General features: G+C 41.5%; 1 protein-coding gene across 4 annotated transcripts in view; it reads right to left on the bottom strand.

The window, feature by feature from the left end:
* Window positions 1-12,991, bottom strand: part of PAG1 (phosphoprotein membrane anchor with glycosphingolipid microdomains 1) — a 109,250-nt gene that overhangs the window by 14,314 nt on the left and 81,945 nt on the right. For all 4 annotated transcript variants that reach the window (XM_074553096.1, XM_014264455.3, XM_026790510.2 and 1 more), the window contains exons 3-6: window positions 6,534-6,745; window positions 4,439-4,490; window positions 3,816-3,912; window positions 178-767 (exon numbers count right to left, since the gene is read on the bottom strand). In XM_074553096.1, coding sequence (XP_074409197.1) covers window positions 178-767; window positions 3,816-3,912; window positions 4,439-4,490; window positions 6,534-6,658 — 864 coding nt within the window. In that variant the 5' untranslated portion in view covers window positions 6,659-6,745. The remainder of the gene's footprint in view (window positions 1-177; window positions 768-3,815; window positions 3,913-4,438; window positions 4,491-6,533; window positions 6,746-12,991) is intronic.

A 12,991-nucleotide genomic window follows, 5' to 3' on the forward strand; every position in this document is an offset into this window, starting at 1 on the left:
ACCTCTAAAGCAAGGATTCTACTATACATTATCATATTTCCATTTACAGTCTTGCTTCATCTTGAGTGCGGTTTCTTCCTTGTTATTTTTTATTACTGAAAAATAAAATCCTCTCCTACCCATATTTCCCAATCATTATTTGGCTGTTTGATGAGGACAAATATTTGCAGTATTTACCTTTTCTGGTTTACTTGCTCCTTCTGTCACTTCTTCTTCCACTTCTTTTTCTTGCACATTTTCATTTTCATCAAGAAGTTTCATGGGTACTGGAGGGGGAAGCTCATCCTCTACATCTGGAATGTTGTCAAGAGGACTTTCTGAATTTGCACTTTGGCGACTCTTCTTATTTCGGTCAACAGATGCATATTCTGCTGACTCAATTCTGCACTCAGGAATCGGATTCTGACCTTCAGAAACTGCCAGTGAAGTCTTTGATTTGCTGCTAGAGTTCCCTTCCATGCTGACTACTGCTCCAACATCTTTAATTTCCTTCACAGTTTCATACAAGCAGTCTTCAACTATGTTCTCCTGAGAGGAGCTGTCCTTCAAGACTTCATAAGGCCCTTCCATTCCAAGACCTTGATCATTTTCTGCATTTCTAGATGAGATTATAGTTTCCATGGGGTTGTTAGGGGGAATACTGGGTAGTTCCCGGCTCTGGTGACATTTTATAGACTTTCCAAGACCATCCTGTTGATCTAGTAGATCAGATGTCTGTACTTCTTCATAAGGCTGGATACAGGCAGCTGTACTGTCCTCAGAAAGAACTAAAGAAAATTACAGAGAAGTATTACAAACAAAGGCATAACTAAAAGGTGTGATTTGGTACTCTCTACATCACTTTGGTTTTGTGACATGCTGGAAAGAATAAATTATGCTAATGCCTGGAAATGCCTAGTGATTAGCATGCTTTTTGCTTATCAAAAGGTTTCAGTTAGAGACATTTCTGCACTCTACTGGTAAAATATCTTTCTCACAACATCTAAAATAGTCTGTACACCCCCAAGTCACATTGTATGGCAACAGCATTCACTGTCAGAACAGGGGGTGGGATATTCAGCTGCCTTGTACTCAGTTTCACTGAATGATTACAGAATGCTCAGTAGTCTCAGATGGGAAACAGGTGGGAGGCCTCAAACCAAGTGCCTTAAAAAATCCTCGTCAGATTTTCCTCTTTGCATTTCCCCACTCTTTGGAATCAAAAGGAAAGCGTTCCTTCTTCCTCTCCATCATCCTTCAGCTTGTTTAACATGCTGGCCCAGTTCTGGTTGGAGCTGCACTTTGCTCAGCCCTCCCTGCAGGCTCCAGCAGGAGCTCCCCACCGAGGGCTGAGCCATCCTTCTCTTAGTCTCGCAGCACATAATGCTGCTTGACAACCTACTAACGAGCTGGCCATATGCACAAGAGACAAGACTAGACTTCAGGAGGTAGTGTCAGGCAGAACATGTTGTTTCAGGTCCCAGAAGTGGGCCACATGTCATTGTCACTAGAGGAATTAGGGACTGAAATGTATGGGGCTTCTCATTTTACAGCACACGTGTGACATCTGTGTGCATTCATGGGCATATACAAGCATGTTTCAAGCATGGCAGGTAACTTTACCTCACGCTATTTCTGTAAAAAATCACTTCTGAACAGTTTTACTTTTCCTAGTACAGTTGCTAAGGCACTATCTCAACAAAAACAACCCATTCTTCTGTGTCCTTCAGTGTGTTTGACATGGTGACAGAAGCGTTGCCAAAGCAATCGATGCCCTTGATTTGGTGGTTGCCATGGACATTGCTTTCTCTTGTGTTCAGGGCATGCAGACACAGTCAGCACCTGCAGGGAGCCATACCCTGACTGCAAAACTCAGGACAGAACTGGAGGTGTGAGATGATAATCACTGTCTGAATGGGAGATAGGAGTTTTGCCTTTCTGCTCCTTGATTCTAGGGATTTCTGTGTTGTGCTGAGCACCCTTACAGAACCCAGAAACCACACACTCCATTCAGGCTGGAGGGGATAATCAAAAGCAATGAAAGCTTAGGTTTCTGTATTTTTGTGGTTATGGGTGGTAGCACAGAAGGCGTTGGTGTAGCTGAAGGGTTGGCATAGATAAGACAATGCTGGCAGGTTGGGTAAAGGAAAAAAACATAGCATTTGATGGTTCCTCTTCCATAGCCCTGCCCCTGCTCAAAATGCTAGCAGAAACAATAATAAAAAGAACTATTAACAAAAAGTGCATAAATTATAAGTAAGAAATTAAAGCACAGGGGTTCCTGTTATTCAGAAGGGCTGTTACGCAGAGTGTAAGCTGAGTATAATATCAGACAGTCTGTCTGAAAGCTGTCTGCTGGTTGACAGCACACCTTTTAGCAGCAGCTCTGACAGCTACACACGTGGTGACTCATGGCAGAGAAAAATACTTTTATTCTACAGGGCTTTGCTCTGCACATCAAGTCCTCAGGGAACCACACACCTACATACACAACAAGCCAATGGATGGGAACAGCAATTAGCTGCAAAAACAAAGTTTAAAAATTACTTTGGATGCTTGTCTCTAAGGGGTGAAGTCTGGATAGCTTAGCCTCTGGTTGCAGGAGATGAGGAGAGAGCTGTAAGTTGGAGTGCAGCCCCTGGTGTTGGTGTTAGTGTGAAGACAACAGTTGGCTCCCAGTGGCTCTGAGCTGAGAGTGAGTTTATTTTTAGGTGCAGCTGAGTAAAATATTTTCCAGTGATACTTCAGGGTGAATAATTTTGAGTGTTCAGCAAAGCAAAGACTAAGGAAAAAAAAGAAAGCCTATTTATGTTGCCTGTTTTCTAAAATATAAAAATATAAGTGACAGCACAGCACAGGACTGTGATCCACAGCTGTAATCCCTGGAGGAGGACTTGAAATATGTCCCTAAGTTCCTGGTGCACTTTTGAACCTCTAAGGTGCAGCTTCATCTTCTGGTTTTATCCCAGTTCCACAGTTTACCAAGGTTAGAGAAGGTCCCATTCTCTGCCTGATGACCTGGTCAATCTGCAGCTATGGCTTGGTGACACACACCTGGTGGCCCAGGAGAGGACCTCAGCAGCTCCCAGTGCTGGCTGGCGTGGAGGGCTGGGAGCAGCAGCGTGGGGCTGTGCCAGAGCACGCCCAGGAGTGTGTGGATGCCATGGGACACAGAGAGAGAAACAGCAAGCGTTTCGCACAGCGGCTTGTGAGAATTTTCAGGGAGTTGTAAGAATGTAATAACTTGTTAGTATAAACAATCTGCAGGTGGTGTTTTGCTACTTTGTCTTTCTGTTCTTCTCAAAGATGGTGTATGAGAAAGGTGTTTTTGTTAACTAGCCAATCAAACAGAATGTATAATTTATTACCATTTTATTATAGGTTTTTATCATTTTATTATCGTTTTATTATCACTCTATATTATTATCGTTTATTATCACTCTATATTATTATCGTTTGTTATCACTCTATAAAAACCACATGATTCTTTAGAATAAAGCCTTCTTTGCTCTTTCTGCACTACTGCCTCGCACCTGTTCCTGTGTCATTCTCAACATGAGAATAACAGGAGTGGAGATGCAGCCTAAACCTCCCAAATCTCCATGAGACGATCACCTCCACTGTCCTCCCAGCAAGGCAAACAACTCCATGGCATTTTTTAACTTGGCTGTAAGTTCTGTGTGATCTGGTGTCAGACCTGCTGAGGTGTGCAGAGTATTCTGACAAATGGCTTGCCTGTGTGCTTGGAAAGCTGCTGGCTGGCAAGCTGAAACACGAGGGATCAGCAGCGCCCAGCTGAGGAGGGAGCTGTGAGCACAGGGGCTGCCAGGACTCACCCTCTCCGTTGCTCAGGGCTCCATTCTGCTCGCTGTTTGGGGGAGGCTCCGTTACAGAGCTGGTGATGGAATGGCTGAACACCTCCTTCTCGGAAGGCTGCAACACAGAGCAGGGACTGCTGGATCACAATCAACGCTGACAAGAACACACACACAACAAATTGCATTCCTATCTCTGGGGCTCTGACCCACTGGGCAGGAGAAGCAAACCATGCCTGCTAGATTCAAAAATTTAAGAGCCTGTGTTTACAGATGTTAAATAGAAATAAATGCCAAGATGTCCAGAGTGATGTCCTTCTCAAGCTTTACAGTACTAGACATTGCTATGGCTCTAACCCTTGAGAAGACAGCAGCTGACAAAGGGTACACTGTACACTGCCTTGGGCTGCAGATGGAGTGAAGGGAAGGCTGGAGTACAGTGGTGGCAGAAAGGGCACTGAGAAAATGCAGATTATCAGGATCTACACAAGTTTTCCTCCTCTTCCTGTTCTGCAACTTTTAAAGTTTCCCATGCTCAACCATCTCGAAATTCCTGAGCTATATTCTAATCTGTTGTATTTTGCAAGGAGCTTGGTACAAACCAACCACAAGATAGACACAAGCTGCCAGAAATAAATACTTACCACATTCATCAGATTTTCATGATCTCCATTCTGATTTTTTGCCTTCTTTTCCCTTAATGAAAAAGACACATGAATTTTTAGTACAAATTATGCTAATATACAAATAACAATCATTCATAGACCTTACAGTCCTGCAGGGAACAGAACTATGATTCACAACAATATTGAACATGGAATAACTGAAAATTATTACAGCAATTGGTATGACCTCTGTGTAAAAACACCATTGAGGCAGAATGGTGACAGACATAACTGAAGAGGTACAACAAACACACAAAACCCTTCTTCTCACTCAATGTGAGATCACAGTGAGAAGTGACTGATGGTTATTACAATGTAATAAAATAATTATGCAGAGACAGGACATGGGGGAATGGCTTCAAAGTGAAAGGGAGTATGTTTAGATTAAATGTTAGGAAAACATTCTTTACTGTGAGGGTAGTGAGGCACTGGAACAAATTGCTCCAATAAGTAACTATTGGTGGATGGCCCATCCCTGGCAGTGTTCAAGGCCAGGCTGGATGGGGCTCTGAGCAATCTGGTCTAGTGAAACGTGTCCCTGCCTATGACAGGGAACTAGATGATTTCTAAAGTCCCTTCCAACCCTGGCCATTCTATGATTCTATGATAATAAAAATATTATTCTTTAATCATATTTGAAATTCTCAGATATACATTCTGGTTACAGACTACTTAGGAAGTCCCTTAAACTGTGTCAGAAAAAAGTGTGTATTCTATGAGGAATTAGAAAAGGCCAACAAAATCCAGGTAATTAAAAATGCCAGTCAAATTGATAATAAGCATAAGCAGTTCAAAAAGGTGTACAAATTTCACAGCAGCAGGGGCCTACATTTTTAAAGGAATCCTGCTTCCCTGGGTCCTTCAAAGGAGTCTAAGTGTGGATCACATTTCCATTTTTACCATTTGGGAAATATAGCTCTTATTCAGAAATACTGCAATAAAGTATGAGCTTAAAATAATGTTAGTCCTTCCCCTAGATAAAATGTCAAATAAAAATGGAGAAAATATTGACAAGATGAAACTTTTGCTTCTTCTAAAGTCTGCAGTGAACTGTACTTCCACATTAGCAACTGTTAAAATTCTACCTAATTGGGAAATACCAAAACTGCAAGTGAGCATGCACCAATGCAGAGCAGAGAAAGTTAAAAACTGAACTTCCTCTCTGGAAATTTTTCTGACTCTGATATTTTATAAAGAACAAATTTTATTCAGTTTTCTATGTCCTCATCCATTTTTGAAGAGGAAGTCAGGAAGAAATTCTGCACAACTGCCTTTATGCATAAACACCTGCCCTACAGAATGACCTGAAACAACAGATATTATGTCCAAACTAGTAACACAAGAATTTATTAAAAAACACCACCAGAATATTTCAAGCAATGTATCTCTGTAACTGCAAAGATCACTCAGTGGTCTGACCCATCTTTCTAGAAAAGGTTCAAGGATTCGTATGTTACAAAACAAAACACAGAATTATAGAATCATTTGGGTTGGAAAAAGCCTAAAAGATGATACACAGTACCTAAATGCAATGTCTGTGGGCTGAAGAATATTTAAAATAGTGTTCCTACTTTTAAATAATTTAAAAAAAATTCTACTATTTTTTACACATATCACAGGAAACTGTGACAATAAGAAGATACTGAAGTGTCAACTCACAGTTTACAAAAGTGTTTCTCCTGAATCACATGAAATTACATGTTCTAACTTAGGCTTTTTATGGTTTCAACCAACTCTGGGACCTGGTTTTGTTTAGCCCACCTAATGTTCTCAGTTTCAGCTTAAGGGTGTGATTTGCTAACACTCAGTGTCTACCTGTGCTTCAGCCTTCTGGTTAGGAGAAACCACCAAATAAACACAATTGTGTACTTCCTTCACAGCAAAAAAAAAAAAAAAAAAAAAAAAAAAAAAAAAAAAAGTAGATTTCAGAATGAATAGAACTGTTCAAACTGAAGTTTGCTCTGAAAACTGTACCTTTCTTTTTAAATTTCTGTACCTCAGTCCTCAGTGTTTCCTGCTAACTATTTATACGTAAGCTATGTCCAAAGTGAACAATTGAGCCCTGGAGCCTTACCCATTGCAGCTGGAGCAAAGGAAGATGAGGAAGGTGAGGAACAAGAGTGTTGTCATGGCTGCCAAACTTCCCCACAGGATTACATGGATCTGTCCAGTGCCTAAAAAAACACCCTCCAGCCCCATGGTACTAGCAGGAGCTGGTATCACTTGGGGTTGAAGAAGTTAGTCCTTGAAGAAGACTGACATCTGTGCTGCATGCACCTTCTGTTTCTGCAGAAGGAAAGAAAAACACCATCAGAGGTTAAGAGAAATTTTGAAGATAATGAATCTGACAGCTACAAGGCTGGCAGGAGAGATTTTCAAATCCAGATCTTATGAAAACCAGTTTCAAGTACAAGCCAGCCAGCCAAAGAGATTTTCTGCTACATTTCTGACAGTAACATAGAACAGATCTGTCAAATATTAACACAAGCTGTTACCTATTTACAATCTCAATATGAATAAAAGGTAGTACAGCACCTCTGTACTTGTATCTTCAGGAAAAGACTTATAAATCTGCTTTGAGGGCCAGAGTAATCTATTTTGTGGTTATATTTGCAAATTTTATTGAAAAGTGAGCTTTTGAAACCAGCTACAACTTCTGCAAAGACAACAAGCCAAAAGAGATGCAGCAAACATTCACCTCCTTCTCTCTCACTCTCTCCTGCCTGCCTGTGATTGGAGGCTTAAAGTGCAGTGACAAATAAACTAGGTAAGTCTTTGAAAGGAATACCACAAACACCACAGCAGATAAGATCCTGTCTCATTTCGGTGTGACATGCTTATTTTCTTAACAGTGTGTCTGGAGAGTAACAATACTGAACTTTCTTTTTTAGCTTCTCCACACACGAGTGTGAGAAAACAACAGAGCAAAGTAAACAGGATCTTTTTTAAGAACTTGAATAAACACAACTTTTGCTACAGCACAGCAGCCCATGGGGAAGACTGCTGGGTAATCCTATTTGTGAAATACAAGTTTTGGTATACAATACATTCTAAAATTCTGTACATACATTTAGTGCAATATATTGTTGACATGGCAAAATTAAAAAGAAGTTATTAATTCTTCACTGCTGAAGGTAACAATTCCTCCATAATTTGGGAACAGGTTATGCAAAGCCTATTTACAGGCTTTCAGCCTGACTTGATTGATAAAAACTGAAATAGAATACAATGGCTAAGAAATGAGCAGATATATTTTGGGAGTGAAAAAGTAGCACAAATATAAGAGTGACAATGTCTAAAGCCACTAATGACTTACTTTAACGCATACATTTTCATAGAATTTCTTTTTTGGTATAGGAAATTTGTATGTAGATATGTTTATTTCTTTGCAGCAGAAGCATCCTTTGTAAAAACAAATTCAACTAGGTGCTAATATCATACTTGCATACAAAAACATATCACCATTTTGTTATTAAAATCTTACAAGAAAAGAAGATTTATCTCCAGAAAAAGCCACTCAGATCAAAGTAAATCTGGTGAATCAGAGAAGATAGTAGCTACACATAACAACTAAGGTGATTGGGTAGCTTGGGTAGCTCTTACAAGTAACATTTCTGTTCCTGCATGAAATGAACTCATTCATTTCAACCATGCAGGATCAGACTTCTGAACACCTTCCAACAAGAACCTTACTATTTTATCCATAGTGGATCAATGTTTTTTAAAAAAAAAAAAATCCCTTTAGGTAATAATGGCATTGGATGTAAGTTGACATGGGAAGAAGCAAACAAAAGATGGGAAAAGTTGCTGATCCTGAAAAGACCAATTTCAAGGTGTAGTTAAATATTTTAGGTTTGGGCAAGAAAGAAGGAAGCCAGACATTGTGTAACTTCTCCAAACCCCTAAATGCACAGGAAGAACAGGTGCCACACACCTTGGCAAAGCACAAACATCTCACTGGTAATTTTGAGCACTGACAGCCAAGAGCCACCGCTCCTCAGCGATGACCACTGCCAAGCAATGTGCTTCTCTGCTTATCTGGGCAGAGCCTGGAAAATCAAACATTTAAAAGCAGCGGCAGATCACTCTAAAAGTTGTGTATACAGCAGATGACACAGCTCTGCCTCATCCCTATTTTAAAGCCCAGGCTGGGTTATTTCTACTGTGAGTCACAGTCACTGACTGTGAAATGGAGAGACCTTAAGGGAAACTGAATCAGGTTTAGTCAGGAGAAAACCTGGTGTAATGCCCACAAATACCTCTGTGATGTCATGCAAGGGCACTGTGCATTGGAATGGATTCCTGCAAAGGTGATGGACTGTCCTCATCCAGAAAACATTACCAAGCACACTGTGCTAGCTGCCTTAACTGGCTCCAAACCCTTGTTAAGATGGTTGAATAGAAAGTACTTCCCTTCTAAGCTTTTCTTTTTTGTGAATTTTCAAAGACATTTTCTGCCCTGCTAAAACTTAGAAAAAAATAATAAAAAATCTTTTAGTTTCTTTCGTCCAATCCTTTTGCCTTCAAAACCCCCTAATTTTCTTTTTTCCTTGGAAAAAAACAAGATTAAATGAAAATGGAATGTAAAGGCAAAGGAAACTGAGAAAAATAAGTTTTCAGCACTTTTGTTATCTTTTTTCCTTAGTTTTCCCAAGAAATAAGGGAAAACAGCAGCAGGGACTGAATGAAAATGAAAATGAAAACAAGGAACTATTTGTTTTAAATATGGAAAGAAGGAAAGAAGGAAAGAAGGAAAGAAGGAAGGAAGGAAGGAAGGAAGGAAGGAAGGAAGGAAGGAAGGAAAGAAAGAAAGAAAGAAAGAAAGAAAGAAAGAAAGAAAGAAAGAAAGAAAGAAAGAAAGAAAGATATAAGAAGGAGAATAGGAATTTAAAGTATTTTTCTAAAAACAGAAGCACATTTTTATTTTCTTTTAGAGCAGACACAGACCTGTCTTGAAAGATACTTAAGTTATTTTTACTACTAAGTTCATAATTTTGTATCTGCTCTGAAGAAGGATACTATACTCTCAAAAGACTAAGTAATGTAGCTTAAGCTAATACTGTAAGGAAAGTGGGTTTTTAAAATTCTAAATATATATTCTTAAGTTTCCAGGACTTCAAATAAAGATAACATTTAAGCTAAGGAAAGCTCAGGCTACATGGGGAGCAGCCCCATGGAAAAGCTCTGTCTTTGAAGGCTTCAGTACAGAGTTAGAAGTGCTGGTCTGAGCCAGAGCAGATGGAGCTCAGACTGGACTTCAAAAGGAGTGAGATCAGAAAGAGTCAGTCAAGGAAGACCTCTCTGAGTGATGTCAGGAGTGAAGCACAAGACATGAGGCATCCCACCAGGCAGAAGTCAAAGCAGCAAAGGGAAGGACCAAGGCCAGAAGATGTAGTTAATTTACAGGAAAGCAGCACGAAATGCTTTGACTATATGCTGAGAGAAAAAGGTCAGAACAGGACGGAAAAGCACAGTGGCACTTGAACCAGGGGAGGTGACTGCTGCAGACACCTGTGCAACAGAACAGAGAAATAACAGGAACAGACTGATTGATGGCAGGTGAAGCCCTGAATGAAGGGAGCTGAGCAGGCAAAATGCGACAAGTGATCCCTCTCAGCTCCTTGAACAGCAGGAGTTTAGCATAAGTGCTAAAGGACCTAGAATCTGCTCAGCACACATGACAACGAGAAGTAAATACAATTATAACATAAAAACATCTCAGCCTGCCAGTACCTAAAGGGGACTCAGAGGAAAACTACTGAGGAACTTTTTTTAAACGGCACGTAGTGATGGAACAAGGGGGAGTGGCTTTAAACGGAGAGTGGGTTTAGACTAGATCTCAAAGGAAATTTTTTTACAGCGAGGGTGGTGAGGCATTGGAACAGGTTGCCCAGAGAAGCTGAGGATGCCCCATCCCTGGAAGTGTTAAACACCAGCTTGGATGGAGCTCTGAGCAGCTGTGTCTAGTGAAAAGAGTCCCTGCCCTGGCAGGTGAGTTGGAACTGTATGACCTTTAATGTCCCTTCCAACCCAGGCCATTCTATGATTCTGTGGTTCTAGATTCACCTTCTTTGAACCATGCAGTGACATCAGAGAGCTTGCTCTTTCTGTTCAATGCCTCCCAAAAAATGAGGCCAAAATAATATTCACCCAGGCTGGGGAATATTCCAGGAGAGCTCCTGGAATGCTTGAAGCTGGACCAGCACCCATCAGCTGGACCAGCCCCAACCAGCCCTGGACAGAAACCTGGCAAAGACAGACTGAAAACACAACTGCCTGAACTCCCTCTGCTTCCACTGTGTGAATGCCTGGACACTAAAACATCAATACCTTGGATTTAGGAGATGTTCCTGAGGCTGGCTTTAAAGAGAAACTTATTTCAAATCATAATGATGGAACAACAAGCAGCTAATTTTTAAGAGCTTTCTGACAGCTGAAAGGATTAACTCCTGCTCTTACAATGGAAAGTGATATTGTGCTGCCCTCTGGTGAATCTCTCTGTTCGGGGTCTGGGATTTGTGGCTCCTATGAGGTGCTTCAGAGCTTGGTGCAAACTCTGGAGTTCAGTGGGGCCCATCATCTGTCAGGCTCAAAATAGTCCTACCGCCACCCCTGGAAATCTGTCAAATAGTTCAGCTTTGCAGACAGACGCTGCCGAGACAGAACAGTGGTCAATGGAACTGTATGGGGTTTTTAAAATGATTTTCTGGTGTGACAACCATTTAAAGATAAAGATTTCTTCCACTGTACCCTTCCCACAGAACTCTGCATACAAGTTGTTGGGGATGCTGAACTCTTAAAGAGAATAACAGAGAAAGGCCTGGAACATGAGGGTAAGAAACCTGATTATTTCATCTATGGCAAAATCTAAACAATAGTCTGCATTCACATGTCCAAGTCACTACCAGTTCAGAAAACTAATCTTTACACTATATAAAATTTAGATAAAATTTCTGCTTGTGGGAACTTCTTGCTTTTTAGACATCAATATTTGCCATTATTGAAATCCCTATGATAAATGATGCCTGTAGCCATTCGTCAAAATTGCACTTAAATGCCCAATTATATTTGTGGTTTCAAAATGACAGATATTTTGTTGCGTAACCCACGCTTATATGGTGAATAATGTGTTATTTTTGCTTGCGGCTGTTGCAGGGATAAAGCAGAGCTGATTCAGTTCAGGATGAAGTGATGATGAGGAGAATGCAATTTTGGTTCCAAAAAACCTGTATCTGGAGCGAAGCAGATAGGCTGCAACTCTGGGAAGCACATGAAGCATAAATTTTAACTGGTGGGGAAGCTGCTGCAAAAGTTTGGGGTGAGACCCGAACATCTTTGAAGATGTTCCTTCAAAGACAGGTGGATCCAAAAGACCCAGTGCACTTCAGGTCCAGGGTTTGGCCATGATTTTCTGAGCAAAGTCCTGCCTAAGTTGATGGTGGCACATGCCAAGGATGTGCTTGTGATAGGCAGATGCCATGCTTTGGTGTCCCAGCAGGAGATGGCAGCGTGTCCCTCTCCCTTGGCTTCTGGGTTTAGAGCAGCTTCATTCACCGCCTTCTGCAAAGAACACTCAGCCCATGCCTTCCAGAGGGAAAGGAGTGGGAAATGTCAACAGCTTCACCTCTCTGGGTTTCTTAATGAATTATAGATGGAGCACAGGCAAGAGACTGAATTGTTCTGACAAGTGAGCGACTTAGAATGCGAGAAGGCAAACGCGAGAGGACAGGAGGAATTCACGGAGGCTGCGGGACTGGGGCCGCCAGGCTGTGCTCAGCTAACAGGGGCACTGCCCAGGTGCCTCATGTGCTCACCACTAAGCTCTTTTAGGGACTCCCTTGGGAACTGCTCAGGCTCCTACTGCTCTCTTTGCCCTGCCAGCCCTCTGGCTCCCAGGGCTCTCAGTTACCCACTGTTAAACGGCAAAACAGATCAGGGCAATGAGATGGTTTGGAAGATCCCCTTCACCCTGCAGCAGTCCTGGCAAGCAGCAGGGAGAGTGGGAAAGAAGGTTGGAATTTTTATATGAGATTTTTATTACTCTGGTAGCAATCCCCAGAGAGCTGTATTAAACCAGAAAATGGGGAAGTACAAGATGTGTGGACCCACAAACTGAGACAGGAGTTGAGAAGTATGAAGCAATGTCTTGTCGACATCCAGCTGCAAATGCTGTCATTCAACCACAAAACCAGAAACCTGGGCTGCAACAAACAGGCAACAGCAGAAATTTTCCTGCACATGTGACTAACACCTCTCAATGTAAGAGCCTTTCATCTTCTGTTCCTCCAAATCCTGAAAATACACTTTCTCTATGAAGATAGCATCCTACAGGAGACCAGAGGATTTACCTTACTCCCACTATAGAAAATTCTCTCTGCAACTTCTGACCCAGCTCAGGCACCAGCAGGCAGAGTATGTCTCCAAGGGCCCAAAGACAGAGCACACCCCTTGTATGGGACACCCTCAAGGCCACCCTAAAGAAAACATCTGAAGGCAGGCAATCCCCAACTCCTGTACCCAGAGCAGCTCACA

Source organism: Zonotrichia albicollis, chromosome 1 (genome assembly GCF_047830755.1).
Source record: "Zonotrichia albicollis isolate bZonAlb1 chromosome 1, bZonAlb1.hap1, whole genome shotgun sequence".
In the NCBI taxonomy this organism is placed as follows: Eukaryota; Metazoa; Chordata; class Aves; order Passeriformes; family Passerellidae; genus Zonotrichia; species Zonotrichia albicollis.